General features: G+C 54.2%; 1 protein-coding gene across 2 annotated transcripts in view; it reads left to right on the top strand.

The window, feature by feature from the left end:
* Positions 1 to 14,137, top strand: part of TRIOBP (TRIO and F-actin binding protein) — a 16,317-nt gene extending 2,180 nt beyond the window's left edge. For both annotated transcript variants that reach the window (XM_027879465.1, XM_027879463.1), the window contains 13 exons: positions 3,714 to 3,770; positions 4,119 to 4,187; positions 4,617 to 4,706; positions 5,545 to 5,654; positions 6,104 to 6,668; positions 7,273 to 7,383; positions 9,373 to 9,520; positions 10,014 to 10,125; positions 10,599 to 10,758; positions 11,097 to 11,210; positions 11,516 to 11,602; positions 12,460 to 12,623; positions 13,334 to 14,137. In XM_027879465.1, the coding sequence (XP_027735266.1) occupies positions 3,714 to 3,770; positions 4,119 to 4,187; positions 4,617 to 4,706; positions 5,545 to 5,654; positions 6,104 to 6,668; positions 7,273 to 7,383; positions 9,373 to 9,520; positions 10,014 to 10,125; positions 10,599 to 10,758; positions 11,097 to 11,210; positions 11,516 to 11,602; positions 12,460 to 12,621 (1,785 nt within the window). In that variant the 3' untranslated portion in view covers positions 12,622 to 12,623; positions 13,334 to 14,137. The remainder of the gene's footprint in view (positions 1 to 3,713; positions 3,771 to 4,118; positions 4,188 to 4,616; positions 4,707 to 5,544; positions 5,655 to 6,103; positions 6,669 to 7,272; positions 7,384 to 9,372; positions 9,521 to 10,013; positions 10,126 to 10,598; positions 10,759 to 11,096; positions 11,211 to 11,515; positions 11,603 to 12,459; positions 12,624 to 13,333) is intronic.
* Positions 14,138 to 15,881: the final 1,744 nt, after the last annotated feature.

Below are 15,881 nucleotides of genomic sequence, written 5' to 3'. Positions count from 1 at the left end.
GATCGGGGCTTGGCGGGCGGGGGTTGCGGCGGCTTCTCCCGCGAGGCTCGGGGCACAGCCCGGGACCGGGACTGGGAGCGGGCGGTGGGCTCCCAGCTGTCAGCCGCCAACTCCGGGGGTCCCTCTGCTCGAGGAGTCTCTGGAGCCGCTGCTCCACGGGGGACTCTGCACCTGGGATTCAAGGGCTGTGGCGGTGCCTCCCTGCCTCCTTTTCTCATCCCCAGGGCTCCCCGTGGCCGCTCGGTTCCCGGCGGGCACCACCCCACCCAGATGAGCGGGAGCGTGGACCGGGCTGAGGCCAGGCCAGCTCACCGCACCGATGACCGCAGTCGGATGAGAAATTCGTGTCCCCTCGGGCGTGGGGAACTCCTGCTCCCTGTGGGAAACAGATGCGGTTTGGGGCAGGGAACATCCCACCCCTGGGGCGAACCTTCCTTGGCACAGGCGGCTGCCGGCCGCGGGAGGAAGGATGTTGAGCAAAGTGGGGTAATGGAGGTGACAGGCTGGGCTGTGCCCGCCGGCGTTTCGCACGGGGCCAGTGGGAAAGGGAGAGCCTGTCGGCTGCTGGCTCTCGCTGCACGTGTAGATTCGGGAGCTGCATGTGTGCCCCGGCCTGGAAGCGATTTTGCTTTCACCGAACTGAGCTGGAGTGGTTTTGCTTTGTGTTTTGGCCTGGGGCCCGCGCCTTGTGGAGCGGGTTCCCTTTTTGGAGAAGAGAAGACCCTGTGCTTTCCGGGAGGCTTGAGAGCCCCTTGCACCATTTCCTGGAGATGAGAGAAAGCAGTGCTCCAGGACCTGGGATCCTGAGGAGCCTTTGGGAGCAGGAAGAGCAGGAGGTGCGGTGGTGGCAGAGGCTGGTAATGGAAGGACACATCTGACCACCCCGTTTGCCCGCTCCGACACTGAGCCTTCTCAGCCTGCCACAGCGTCTTCTCCTCCACTTCTCCATCTCGGCGCCTTAGTACCACCCAGGAGCCATTCCTTCGCTCCCACCCTGTCCCTTTTCCTTCTTTGGTGTTTACATTCTTCGGATACTTAGAGGCTGTTATCACCTCCCCTGTAGCCCTTCTTCAACCAGAGCAGGCATCTGCCGCTCCTTAACCTGCTGTTGCAAGCCAGTCTTTCCAGATCTCACCTATGTCCCCAGCTGATTGAAACCCCCCCAGTGCCTCCAACTGGCCAGCTACGGGGCTGAACATAAAACCTCTGACAGGTATGGATGCAACTGGACAAAATTGCTGCTGCCACCTCCCAAACCAAAGCCTCACCATCTGCAGCCCTGAGCTGTGCTGCAGCGCCATGCGTTTTGCTGGGGGTGCATCCTGCCACATCACTGCATCTCCGGCACCCGGATCTCTCCCAGCAGCTTGGCTTTCCTGGATGTTTCCTCCTCCCACTTCTAGGCCATTTCCTCTAAGGGGTTCTATTTGAACCCTTCTCTCTTCTGTGCTGGTAACCTGAGCTTTTTATGCTGGGTGAGGAAACTGGATTTGGCTGTGGGGAAAGGAAGAAAAGTTGCTGTATGCACTTTGAGCATCAACTGATGCCTCAACTTATTGTACTGGCCCCGCTATGACAAGAATAGTCCGAAGATGATTCTGTAGAGCTCTGGCTCTGTGTCTGGGGCTGGCAGGGAAAGCAGAAGCCCTGTGCAACTTGTCTGCTTGGGAGAAGCCGTCCCAGGGGAATTTTCTGACCTCAGCAGTGTGTTAGGTGGCAGTGGTTCTGGCAGGACTTTGTGGCAGTTTTCCCAGTAGCGTACATCCTATTAATATTAATTATTTTGGCACGTAATGCTTTGAGATTGTAAATCCTCAATGAGACCCAGCTGATCTGTACAACAGCCCCAGCCAGGAGTCCTTTTGCTCCCTGTATTGTTTTTCCACATCTGTGGAGCCTGCCCATCTCTCTTCTGTTGAGTGCACATGTGTCCCAGGAGGGAGGAGGTTGCACTTTGATGTTTTGCCTCCTTTCCTTGCTTCCCTCTGCTCCGAGTTTGGAGCTGGAGCTTAAGTCACCGGATTGGAAGGAATAAAGGGAAAAAGGGTGGAGCTGCTGCCATGGGGAAAGAATTAATTTTCAGGGTGCTTTCTCAGGGCAGCAGTGAAGCCACCAGGATGTCTGTGCTGATGGGGATGCATGCATCCTCCTCATCTCCTAGCTGCTAGCAGTGCCTGTCCCCTCAGCAGGAGGTGAGGTTTGAGAGCCCCCATGTCGTTTTGCTCTGGTTTCCCTCCCTGTCAGGGAGCTTAGGACTGCTGGATGCTTCTGGCCAGGCCTGAAGCTGTAGCAGCCACTGACCCTCCCCTTGGCAGGTCTCCCTGCTCCTGCTCAAACCAATAGCTGGAACGCAAGGGTGGGCCGGCACGTTCTCGAGTCTTGCCGTCCCATAACCTTGGGTGTAACCCAAGAGCAGCAACTCAGGGAGAGGAAAGCAGAGGAAGCCTCATCCTGGCTGGATGGCCGGGGAGCTGGGCTTGTGGGGCAGCTGTGGCCAGCCACTGCGCTTGTTCAGGGAGTGTGGAGTGGCCACCCCTTCTCACTAGCTCAGTCTCAGCTGGTGGTTGTGACACATGGGGACTGCTGGTGCCTTCCCTGGGACTGGCAAGTCTGGTGCTGTCACTTCTCCAACACTCTCCCTGCCTAGCTCAGCTGCAGAAGAAGGGGCAGATTGGCAAACTCTGGCTTCTCGGGGAGAAGAGGCATTGGACTGAATTCTTTAGTGGTGCAACTTCCCTGGAGCCAGCAGCATTGGGAGGAGGGACTGGCTCGAGCCTGTTTGTCTGAGGGCAAAGCCAGGGACAGAAGTTTCCCTGAGTCAGCTCTCTTGTGCTCCACCTTGGGAAGGAGATAAACTGGTTGGGATGCTGCACCAGTGGCATGAGGTTGGGAGGAGGCAGGGACTGTGAGGAAACTGGCATGGGATAATGGGGGTGAAATTCTCTTCATCCTCATCTTCAGTAGTTGTGGCTGGGCAGAAGGCAGCCTCTGTAGTTGCAGGGAGCAGAAGGAGCTGAATAAGAGAAGGGCCCCCAGGATCTCATAGAGGGTTGAGCCTTGGAAGGGGTTCAGTCTCAGAGAGAAGAAAGGATCAAGCACTGGTTGTGACTGACTTCATCTTTTCCCTGGGGCACATCATTTACAGGCAACATGTTTTCACAGCTGTTGAATTGCCTCCTATATGTTTTCGGTGAGGGCTGTTTTGTAGAGAGCTACTACTCATGTCTTTAATAAATGATCAGTAGTGAAGTTACTGGAGGGACGTAGCTCTAGGGCACGGACAGCCAGGGTTTGGACAAGGTGTGTCTGGTTCTGTGTGACTTTGCCTCCATCTCTGAGGCAACCCCCATCGGTGGTGGTGGAGCACTCCCTTCTGCCCACTCTCCTTGTCTCTGCCTCCCCCTCTCTGAATAAATACCTCCGAGGCACCTTGTGGAAACCTTCCTGCTGCATATTTTCTTTTTTTTTTTTTTTTAAACCTCTTTCCTTATCTCCTCATTCCTCTTACAGGAATGACTGCCTGCTGCTGAGAGCTATGCCCAGTTCTCCTTTGCCATCGGGTTGTATACCCCCATGAGTTTCCTAAAAACTATGCCAGGCTATTCCAAATGTTGTTTTGTCACTGGGGACTTCCCTTCTACCCTCTGGCATGAAAAGCATTTTTGTGGATTGCTCCAAGAGAGTAACTCTCTGTTTTGTCCTTTTCTCTCCAGCCAGATCTCCTCAATTTCAAGAAGGGATGGATGTCCATCCTGGATGAGCCAGGAGAGGTAAGCTCAGGACATGAGTCTGCTTCTTCCCTTAACCCTTGCTGCTAGAGTTCCCCAGTGAGCCAGCTGATTTCCTTCCTCCGTGCTTGCTGAAGTCTCTCCTGTTGGGAAAGGCAGCAGGAAACCTTTGGTCAAGGTGCCTCTCTTTGTGTGTGGACATGGAGTTTCACAGAGCGCCTCTCTCCCATCTGAGGAACGTGAGGGGATCTGGGAGGGAGGAGGGAGAGGAGAAGGCTGAGAGGTCATAGCGCAGAGAGTCCCTCCCTGTTCCTACACTTTCCCTGGTAACTGCCTATCCGTTTCCCTCCTGTCTTTTCCCTTCCCTCCCCCTGCCTGATCCGCCTACAGTGGAAGAAACATTGGTTCGTGCTGACCGACTCGAGCCTGAGGTATTACCGGGACTCAAACGCAGAGGAGGTAAGCATGACCATCCTTTCTCCAGCCCTTTCTTCCTTCCTGTTCAGGGGTTGGAGGAGCACAGCCCTGGTGTGACCAGTGTGCTCCAGGGAGAAGTTGGCAGTATCATGTCCTCCTGAAGGACGCTGGAGGTGGCAAGCTGCTCTTTGCCAAGGGGTGGTGTGGGGTGGTGAAGTCTGGGGGGACTGTCGGTGATGAGAGGTGAGCAGAAGGGTTGGTTCTATGGCTGGGCATTTTTGATGCTCTCCACCCACACTGCTGGCTGCCGTTGGGTTAGAAGAGCTGTGCTGTAAAACTGAGCCTGGCTCCAAGAGAGCTGTGGGGTGAAGGCAGAGGTGGCCTGCACTTTGGTTAGGGTGCTGGCAGGTGATGGAGGCTTTTTCAAAGCTGGGTAAGCACTGATGTCCTCGCGGGTGGCTGTGCTTGCAGGCTGATGACCTTGACGGAGAAATTGATCTCCGCTCCTGCACGGATGTGACAGAGTTTGCAGTGCAACGCAACTATGGCTTCCAGATACACGTGAGTGTTTGGCACTACCTGGGCACAGAGCAGCAGCACCAAGGGATGCTGGGTGGGAATGTGTGCTCCCTCCCCATGCCGAAATGCTGAGAGGTAATTCGCGCAGATCTTTTGTCAAGATAGTGGCCAAACAAGGCTGGTTTGGTGACGCGTGGGGAGCAGCGCTCAGGGACACGAGTGCTGCCTGCCTGCAAAGGAAGGAGGAGGGAGAGTCTTTTCAGGGCTGGCTGAAGGCTGTGCTGAAGCCAGTCCAGGAGCCAAGCTAAATGCTGGGAGTGTTTAATTGACCTGTTGACCAAGGCAACTTCTCGATAGCCGCCAGAAAGGAGTGGTGAGCACTGCAGACCTCGGTGTAGCCTGGCTCACTGTGCTCCGAGTGTCAGCCTGTACCCTGGATCCAACCCCAGTACTGTCCTGTCCTTGGCTACTTGCTGTAGCAGCAGGAGGCAGCTGCTACAGCTGCACAATAAATGGTGGGTGCTCAGGGCTGTGCACTTCATGGTCTGGTTTTCCCTGTGGCCTGCTGTTGTACCTCAGTGCTGGCACCCAGCTCCCAGCACCCGAACAGCTGGATTGCACCAGCTCATGTTTGGCCCAGGGTGCCAGCAAAGTTTCTTTTGCCTTTGTTTGGAGATGGTCTCATAGAGGACATGTGACAGGCTTCCCCTCAAGCAGTGTGTCTCCTCTCCCACCCTGCCACCTGGTCACAAGAGCCTGAGACAGCAGATGGCCTTTGTAACACTGTTCACCAGCTGTGCAAGTGGGTCTCAAGGAGCAAGTGGGAGCTACTGCATCTCCACTGGGTACTGACAGGCCCTCTGTCACCTCCCTGTTGCAGACAAAGGATGCCGTCTTCACCCTGTCAGCGATGACCTCGGGCATCCGGCGCAACTGGATCGAGGCCCTGAGGAAGAATGTGCGCCCAGTCAGTGCTCCAGATGTCACCAAGTAAGAGCTGCCCTGTGCTGCTTCTCCTCTTCCTGCTTGCTGCCCTTCTACCCTGGCAGACAGGACCAGGAAGGCCCCTCTGGAAATCTCATTACTCCCAGATCAGCCCTGCTCTCTGCTTCTCCTGAAAATGGCTTGGTTACACCAGCTGGGGACAGGGATTGAGAGCCTCATGGCTTCCTGTCTTGCACCTGCTTTTTGCCTCACCACATCACTTTGAACTGGTTTCTCCACCAGCATAGCTGCAATCGGGGTGAATCTTCCCCACTCTGTGGAGGAACCTATTTCCCTGAGGGATGGGGTGCTGCAGGCCCAGCTCCATGCTCAAGGTGGGGTTTCAATAACAGCTGGGCTGAGCGAGGGTTGAGCCTTGGGCAGTCAATAGTGCCTCTGCTGGCATCCTTTCCCAATTGGTTCCTATGCTTCACCAGTTGCTGCTCTGGTTTCAGGCTCTCTGACTGCGATAAGGAGAACTCCTTCCGTAACTGTGTTCCCCAGAAAGGCTCACTCCGGATGGAGGAGCAGCAGCGGCCAGGCTCGGGCTCGGGCTCCGAGGGGAACTCGAAGGGCAGTCAGTGGAAGGCAGATGGGCAGCGCCATGCCTTTGATTACGTGGAGCTGTCTCCTTTGCCGCAGGACCCCGGGAATCAGGGGTCCCCACAGAGGACAAAAGGGAGCTTGAGGATCTCCGACCGAACTCCCAAGTATGAGGAGCTGGAGCGGGATCTGGCCATCCGTTCAGAGGAGAGGCGGAAATGGTTTGAGACCCCTGATGGCAGGGTCACAAACAGCGATGGCCCAGCAGGAGACTCTTCCCGCAAGGCCGGGGAGCAGGACCTCCCCCCTCCTCCACTTTCAGAGGAACAGCGTATTCGTCTGAATGAGGAGATAGAGAAGAAGTGGCTGGAGCTGGAACGCCTGCCTTTGAAGGACTTGCAGCGAGTGCCCTTGACAGCACTGCTGAACCAGAGCAAGGGGGGCCAGGGAGACACCAACGAGGCGCTGAAAAAGGAGGTAAGAGCATCCCTGCTCTATGAAACTGGGATTCTGGTGGCCCCTTAGTGTGGTCCCTGGCAGCAGGAGGCTCCGCAGAAGAACGAGGAAGAGGTGCAGGAAGATATTTGTTCTTTCTGGCTCCATTTGCCACCTGTCAAGTGCATGGAAGCTTTTGCAACCCAGTAATGTGAGGCCAGAGGCTTGCTGTCACACACCTGGAGAGGTTCTCCAGACCACGTTTTGGTTCAGGATAATTTATTTGTTGTCACTGTTTGCATAGAATCTGTGTTTTCTGGGAGCACATCCACAGCCTTTCTTCTCTGGCTGTTCCCAAGCCTGCAAGCACTTCACCTCCCAGCCTTTGAAAGGAGGCATGGTGATTTCCTCCAGCATGAATCCACCTATGGAAGCTGGGATGTCTCCTCCCTTTCTTACTAGCACTCACCAGGCTGGGGCTGGCTTTACCAGTTTGGTCCCTTGGCAGGCTGCCAGGGAAGCAGATGTCCCCAGTGGCCATGCATGGCTCTCCCCATTCCTAAGCCCAGGGTTTGGATGCGGCATATTGGTCAGATCATGGCACTTTTCTACCCTTGGCTGACCACCTCTCTCCTCCCTGGTGCAGATCCAGTCACTGCGGGCACAGCTGGAGTCCTGCCGGGCCAGAAACGAGAATCTTCGGGAGGCAGCAACATCCCAGGGGGACAGCCACGTACCCCGAGGGTATATCTCACAGGTGAGCAGGATGCAGGACACAGGACCCTGGGATCACTCGCAGTACCAAACTGGGAAATGTTGGGACTCCACTTATTGCTGAGCAGGTATTGCTAATCATTGGGTTGTCATGGTGACCCTAACTGGGCCCGTTTGTAATCAATGTGAATTACATAAAGGCTGGTGCGTGTTGTCTGGCCTTAAAGGGACCAGAATTATAAACAGAGAGAAGAAGAGTTAAGAGAGAGGTGCAGGATCTGTCCCTCACTTTGTACATGCACACAATGCTGGCCTGGTCTAGGCTCTGGGGTGAGCCGTCTCCCAGCTCTGGAGCAGGTCAGCAGCTTTCTGCAGAGCCTCTAGTGCATTCCCCTGTGGTTTGCTGCTGTGGTTCTTGCTAATAGGGGCTCACAAGTGCCTTGTTAGAAGCAGTCAGTCAGTCAGTCAGTCAGTCCCTGGGGAGCTCCAACCCCTGCCAGGACCGCCCGAGCCCTGAAGGTCACTTTGACAGCACAGGCCATTCGTCAGGGACGGCACGTGGGAGACCCTGCAAAGCAGAATTTGCTCATGCTTCAGCCTCTCTCTTTTCTTTGTTTATTTATTTTTCCCTCTCATGGACTCATCCAAAGCAAGCAGGGTCACATCCCATAGGGATTTCCTGTGGGGAGGCTGTTGTTCTACCACGCAGTGGGATTTTGAGGATGTACCCTATGTGTTGAAAGATGCCGGAGCAAGGAGGCTGGCGGGGCAGGAAACTGGGGCTGGCTAAATCTGTTGCAGTGGGTTGGCTGTACCTAACCAAGATAAAGAAACCCACAAGCCCTGTAGCACACATCCCAGACACTTACCAGTCTCTCTGTCATCTTGATTTAATATTTGCAGTTCACAGGCCTCTTTATGGTCAAAAGAAGCAAAAGCAGTGGGGAGGAACTCCCTTATCTTCCTAATAACTTTTCTCAAAAGGCCAGCATTTCACATCTGAGGCCAAACTTGACCTTTCCCTAAAGGATTTGTTCTCTCTGCCGAGGGTTGTAGCCAGTCTGTGGACAGACCACCAAACTGATTCCTTACCTTTTCCTCTCCTTTGGTTTGTGAGCTTCCCTCATCTCAGTAGAGAAGAGTAGCGAGCAAGGACTTGCATTCACGCACTTGTCTTGCATTGTCCTTTGTATCAGCCTTTGCCTTAGTCCCGGGTGAAGAAATGGGATGGCAAGGCGCTGTGGGAGGATGTGATGACTTCGTAGCTCTCTGCTGGTGCCTTTGAACCCCAGGCTTTTTAAAAAAATGGCGTGGTTTGGTGATGAACCAATCCTTCCTGAGAGGCTTGGGGTGGTGCAGGAGGGGGAGCAGAGACCTAGTGCCAGGGTGGGAACCACTTTGCTTTGCTCTATCTTGAGTTAACCACAGCACTCAGCATAGAAAGAACCATCCCCTTGGTCTCAGAGCTATCAGAAAGGAGGGCGAGCTGTGTGAGGAGGATCCCTAACCATTAGGCTGTGGGGAGGGCTCTTTGACAGCCTCCGTCGGGCCACAGGGCAGTGCAGAGTGTCACTTTTCAGGAGAAGAGGCTCAGTTTTCATTGATTCCGGGAGATGCTGCTTCATTTAAAAGGCAGATACTGAAATGCAGTTCCCTCTGCTGATCTTCTCCATCCAGGCAGTGCAGCCTGGTGGAGGGTCAGGATGCAGCATTGGGCATTATTCCCAGCTCTTGGCCCAAGAGGGATGTTCCTGTCTTGCTGCTTTAGTTTTAAGAGCCAGAGGAATGTTTCTTCCTCTAAAGTGCAAAGGGGTTGCAAGATGCGTGTCCCTCTCAAATGGTTCTGTTCAGGGATTAAAGTGCTACTTCACTTTCAGAAGGAAAAGACCCTCCTGAGAAGTAGTCTCACTTCTCTCAAAGTGTCCCTGGACTTGAGTGAGTTTTGCAAAGGCAAAGCCAGGTGCTTTGTCCTGGCCCAAGCCCTTCCGTCTTCCCTTGTGGTCTCTCAGCCCCCCTCTCCTCCACACAACAGGAGGCCTGTGAGCGTAGCCTGGCTGAGATGGAGTCATCCCACAAGCAAGTGATGGAGGAGCTCCAGAGGCACCACCAGCGGGAGCTGGAGCGGCTGCGTCAGGAGAAGGAGCGGCTCCTGGCAGAGGAGGCAGCGGCAACAGCAGCAGGTAGGAGAACACACCAAGCTGTGCCCCTGCTCAACTGGGTCCCTCCCACTTCTCCCAAATGTCTCTTGCCAGAAGTGAGTCACCCCAGTCATCTGGAGCCACACTGCTGATCTTACTGACAGTCCTTGGAGCATGAGCTTTGGCACTCCTTGGACCTGTGGTGCTGGTGGAGATAGGGTGGTAAAGATACTGCGGGAAATGGGGTCTTGCCTCTGTGGATAGGTGGGAGGGGGCCAGCACTTCCTTTTAGGTAGGCAGGTCTGACAGAGGTGGTAGGAAGCTCCCACACTGTGTTAGTCTCCTTGGCAGCATGGTGATCCTGGGATGTGGAGAAGGTGGGGGCTGCCCTGAGGGCAGAAGAGGAGGAGGGGGAATCTGCAAAGACAGATCTGGGAACTTGCAGTGGCAAGAGCTCAGCCAGTTCCCTGGTGTGGTTTCCCCAGCTAAAGCTGGCACAGCCTGATCCCTCATCTCTCATTGTTGCCCTCTGCAGCCATAGAAGCACTGAAGAAAGCCCACCGGGAGGAAATGAATAAGGAGCTGGGCAGGACACGAAGCTTCCAGCAATGCAGCTCTCTCCCAGAAGCCCTCCAGAAGCAGCACCAGTAAGAAAGCACCTCGCTTGCTCCCCTTTCCCAATGATGCTGCCTTGTGCCAGTGTCACTGTACCCCCTCTGCAGCTCTAGCCCCGAGCTGTTCTTCTGCCACCTCCCCAGCTCTCTCCTCGGGGGTGGTGGGTACCCAGTGGTGGCTCCCAGGGCTGCTGGAGCTGTAGGGCAGGGAGGTTTATCTCATGCTTGGCGCTTTTCCCTATAGCACCTCCCTCTTCCCTGCAGCTTTTTCCCTCTATTTTCTTTGTGTAAAGCTCCTAGATTTCTCCTGCATGGCTTGAAGCTCCTAGAAGCACCACACTCAGGTGTGGGAGTGTGGAAACTGAAGCCTCGGTCCGCAGAGAACGTCGTTTTGTGCTAATGACTGATGTGGGCAGAGGCTGGCCATGGCAGGGGGGAAGGGGATGCTGGTGGCCAGGAGCCGGCAACGGTTTTGGGGCAGTGATGAGCTGGTGCCTCTTTGGCAGGTTGGACGTGGATTCCCTGAAGCGGGAGCTGCAGGTGCTTTCTGAGCAGTATTCCCAGAAGTGCCTGGAAATCGGGGAGCTCACCCAGAAGGCAGAGGAACGGGAGCAGATACTGCAGCGCTGTCAGCAGGAGGGGAAGGACCTCCTCCGGAAAAATCAGGCAAGAGAAGGGCTTTCCCTACCAGCAGACACTGTGAAGCATGTTCTTCCCTCACACAGCATAGCCCTTCTGTTAAAACTCCCCTATTTGTTCATATTTCTTCCCTTCTGAGATTTTATCATCAGAAGATTAAGAATGACAGACTGTAGATTGGCTTGTTGTAGCTGTGGTGTTAAATAAGGCAAGTGTATTCTGCTAGTTGTAGGTGCCGCTGTCAGCTGTGGACAGGGAGTTACAAAATGGTGTCTAAGCTGGAGTAGGGAATGAAGATGGAAGGGTCAGGATGCTAGAGAGGCCTGTGCCATGGGCTATTCTGACGTCTTTTGGCTTTGCTGCAGGAGCTGCAGACCCGCCTCTCAGATGAGATCGGGAAGCTGCGGAGCTTTATTTCATCACGGAGCTCTGGGGACCGCTCTTCGCACAACAATGAGCGGAGTTCCTGCGAGCTGGAGGTATGGGGGTTCCCCTGGCTGCCCCACTGCCTCCATCCCTACCCACTCTGGGGGTCTTCTCTCAACGGCTTTGGCTTAGAGCAGGTGGGAGGGGGAGTGCTGGATGGAGCAACGGGGATGGTGCAGGAAGCAGGAACGCAAGCTTCCCCTCTGCTGCTCTGTCAGGCTGTTTGCGCAGTTTCCTGCCCCAGCCCTTCTGGCCCTTCCTTCCTTTCCCACCACAGCGCTTGCGCCAGGGCCTTCCAGCCCTTCCGAGGTGGTGGCTCTTGAGTCACCTCTGGTTCCTCTCCCATTTTCTGGCCCAGGTGCTGCTGCGGGTGAAGGAGAACGAGCTCCAGTACCTAAAGAAAGAGGTGCAGTGCCTCCGGGAGGAGCTGCAGATGATGCAAAAGGTGGTGTTTTCTGGGAGTCATTGGGAAATCAGCAGGAGAGGGGAAGGAGGGGAGCACCAAGGCTGCATATCAGCAGAATTCAGCTGGGTTTAATGAATGCTGAGGACAAACCCTCTCGTGCTCCTTGTTCTTGCTGACTGCAGAGCACATAACAGCTCCAAACAGCATGGGCTGGCATAGACTTACCTTGTAGAAGGGAAGTGTCGCAGAGACTTTGCTGCTGGTTTACCCAGATATAAGCACATACAAGCATGGACAAGCCAGCAGCCCTTCTTTTCCAAGTGGGAAACCTGAATGAAGCCTGCCTAGCACTCTGCTTCCCTTAGTTAGCCCCTCTCTGGGTGGATGTATTTCCTTGGGCATTGTTTCTGGGCATGCTGCTCCCTCCACTGGCAGCAGCTCATTCAGAGGGATTTTCAAAGACCCCTGCCAAAGGAGAACCTAAAAGAGGCTTTGAGATTCAGTGATGCTCAAGGAGTTTATAACTTACATAAGTTTTTTGCCATATAAGCAGCTGGGCCCAACTCTCTCAGTGGCCTGCATCCCTGGTAGAGGTTTTTTTCCCATATGGCTGCCCCACACGCATGCAAGCCATGGTAAAGCTCACATTACGTCCTCATTCTGATGCTGCAGATCCCCACTGCTGCAGCACCAGAGTCTCTGCCATCCTCCCTGGCCCAGGGTTTGCGAAGTGCCACCTCCATGCTCATCTTCTGAATGGTTTCTACATGGCCCAGATTGGGATGGACTTCAAACCCGTGGCTAGCTTTCTCCTTCTCACCTGCTGGGCTCGCCTTGCCGCAGCCCTCTCTAATATAAGCCCGGAAACCTGCTGACCCCTCTCCCTCCCCTGGTAGGACAAGAGATTTGCCTCAGGGAAATACCAAGATGTCTATGCAGAGCTGAATCACATTAAGGTGCGCTCAGAGCGAGAGATCGAGCAGCTGAAGGAGCACCTGCGCCTGGCCATGGCGGCTCTGCAGGAGAAGGAGTCGCTGTGCAACAGCACCGGCAAGTAACGGTGAGCACTGGGGGTGCTGTGATGTCCCCTGCGGGTGCAGGGGGCTGAGACTGGCTGCTGCACATTGACAGGGCGATGGAAGCTGCCAGTTTCTCCTGCTCCGCTCAGTGTTGAAACTTTAGGCTTAAACTCTTTCGTCTCTGCTTCTTGCACCCCTGGCTGGCCCTCCTGTTATCCCTGACATTCTCCCAAGGGCTTCAGCCCCCTTTTCACTGTGTTGCTCTTGATGCAGCCAGCGCCAAGTGCTGCTCAACCAGGCTGGATGTGGGAGCCAGGCCCTTTGCCCTGGGGCTTGGTTGACAGCATGGGGGCAGTTACACATTCCCTGCATAGGCTGTGTTTTTGCTCTGTTCACCTTTGAAGTGGTTTCCCTGTCACGGAACAGAAATTTTAGGTCTGCATCAAAGCAGCCCCGACTAGAGCCAACCCTTCTCCCATACTCACCTGCAGACATCCCTGCTGTGGCTGGGGAGGGAAGCAGGGTGACATGAACGAGGGCATCCTGTTGTCCGTACTGCTTCTGCTCTTGCTTGTATGCCATGGCCATTGGAATTGGGATCACCCTGCTCCACCAGTGCTTGCTGATGGGCACTGAGATGAGTGAGTCTGTAGCAGGGCATCAGAAAGCCATCTCCAGGGAGCAGAAAGGTTGGTATTTCTGTGATCAGTGGAGTTTTTCTAAACCATTTCTGTTTTGTCTCTCTCTCTAGGTCTGCTCTACGTTTGTTATCTGTTCTAGTTTTATATTTGCTCCATTCCTCACTTGTGGGGAGAGGGAGGTTGAATCCCATCCGTTATCGCCTTGGTGAGGAATCCCACACACCCCCAACCTCCTCACTCCCTTCCCAAAGCTTTTTTGATGAACCCTTTTTGCCTGCATACCTGAGCACGTTGTTTGGACTGGCTCCTTACATGCACCTTCTTCAGGATTTTATATGTGAAAATTATATTTTATAGAGGAACTTTTCCCCTACAGGAAGAAGGGGAAGAGGAGGAGGAAAACTTTTACTACATCACCAGCATTTTTCTAACCTGAAAAAGAGAATCTTTTTTTTTCCCCCTTCCCCAACCCCATTGCTCCCAGCCACACAGCCACCTTTGGCACTTATTCCCTCTCTTCCAAATGTCTCCACGGTCCCCTGGGATGTATGGCAAGGACCATGCTCCCCCTCCCCATGCCACCCCCAGGGACCTGCGGAGAAGACATGCAAGCCATAGGAGGGAGACGCTGGGGCAATCTGCCATGGATGTGCTTGCCTGGGACGTTTGAAAGAGGACACCTTGGCAAGAGTCCGCATGATCAAGCTCTCTCTGTATCTGCCCTTTTGGATCCTTCAAGAACCCGAGTTGGCAGGAGCCCAGAGCCACAGGGCTTCTCCTTTCTGGGGAAGAGGAGCTGTGAGGCTGCTACTGCACCCACCGGAGCCAACCTCCCCAAGGTGGCAGCTGCTGCTGCTCTGCTGCACCCTTCAACTTTTAACTTAATAAAATCTTTCCCCTTTCGCTGAGAAAAATGTGTCCCTCGAGGGGAAGGTTTGCCATGTGGCCCTAATCCACAGAGGTGAGGGGAAGGGTAGTTTTCAAGGTTTTGGGGCATACTGACCAGTTACTTCCCTCCCTCAGAGTTTGGTAAAGTAGCAGGAGCACCCCCACCCCCTGGCTAGAGAACGAGAGGAACCCTGCAGTGCCATTATCCAGATGTTTTCACCTTTGGCTTTGAAGGGGGGAAGTAATCTGCTTCACACACTGCTCCCAAAATTCCACATGGACCTTCAGCCTCATGGAGGAAGAGCTGAGCCTGAGCTCCATTAGTAAATCCAGTTTGGGGAGGGCACATGGCACTGCAAATAACTGGCAGAGTAAGCAGTATATAGAGGTCCTGAGGGAGATCAGAGGGATCTCAAATGCTTTCCTCCTTTTTTTTTTTGGGTGAAGCATACTGCTTTTCTGTCCAGATGGAGGACCTGGTTTTGGGGTGGGGAGTTGGGGTTTTTTGAATTTTTTTTTTTTTTGTGGGGTTTTTGTGTTGTTTTGTTTTTAGTTTGGTTTTGTGGGGTTTTTTGTTTGTTTGGTTTTAATTTTTTTTTTCTTGTTTTATTTCTTGTTCAGCCCCATCCCAAGGTAAACAGGAGCTATTGCTCAGATAGGCTGCTGGCAATTGCCAGAAGAGCCCCAATTGCAGGTACATGCTGGGGCTGGAGGCAACATCTGAAGAGGGGAAGACAGAGGGGTCAGGGAGACTTCTTGGATAGAGGCGACAGAGGTGTCAACTGGGAGGCTGGAGTACTGTGAGGTGGGGATGGAAGCAGAGTGTAATAGAACATGGTGGCAGCCAGAATGAGGGGAGTTTGGGCAGCACCCTTTCCTCAAGCATGTGATCACCTTGACATGGTATTGGCATCCCCTGGGGCTGGGGTGTGCAGACAAATAGAGGCTCGCTCTTCCGCTGAGAAGGGCTACGGCAACTGCTTTCCCTGGGTAAGGCAAACCGCTTCGTAAGTCACAAATTCTGGTAAAATCGGGTGACAGGCTTTGGTCAAGTGCACAAGGCCCTTGGGCAACCCAGTGGATGGTGCAAGAGTCCAAGCAATGAGCTCAACTCCCCACTGCACCTGTGGAGCACCATGGCTTGGTATAGATGGCTCTTCGCCTCCTACCCCTGGCTTAGAAACCCTGCTGTCCCTGTGCTGCTCAAGGTCCAGGCATTTTCCTCTGCCTCCCAGCAGGATGTAGCTGTTGCTATTGAGTTTGGGATGGGACAAACATTTGGCACACAGGAGGCTGGGATGGGAAGGAAGGCAAAAGGTGATAGAGCAGGTCAGGGCATCTGCTTCCAGGCTGCAGGGCTCAGTCTTGCCATGGGGATTGGTAGGAACCAAAAAAGGAGAGAAAAAACCCAGGGTTCAGAGCACAGTGTGGCAGGCTGGGGCATGCCTGTGAGGCTTTTAGAAAAAAACAACCACTGAAACAACAGTCTGCATGGTTGTACCTACACCTGGGGGACAAAACCCCCAAAAGTGGGACATGGGGCAAGCAAGGGGTGAACTCCAAGCTGCTGTTTTGCACAATGCTCACCCACCCCTTCCCTGAAAAATTCGGTATCTTATGTTTGGGTTGGTTTGTTGGGGCGGCTTGTTGTTTTTTTCTGCCTTTCTGACCAGGGCTGCTTAACCCCGATAAATGTGTCGCGTAAGCACAGGCGAAATGTGTGGGCGTGTGACATGTGGTGGAGTTGTCCCTCCTTGGGGCTCTGTGGCT

This window comes from Empidonax traillii, unplaced genomic scaffold, assembly GCF_003031625.1.
Source record: "Empidonax traillii isolate 1590-97213 ecotype Southwest subspecies unplaced genomic scaffold, ASM303162v1 scaffold55:size2822071, whole genome shotgun sequence".
Taxonomy (NCBI): domain Eukaryota; kingdom Metazoa; phylum Chordata; class Aves; order Passeriformes; family Tyrannidae; genus Empidonax; species Empidonax traillii.
This window is presented reverse-complemented; position numbering and strand designations above follow the sequence as displayed.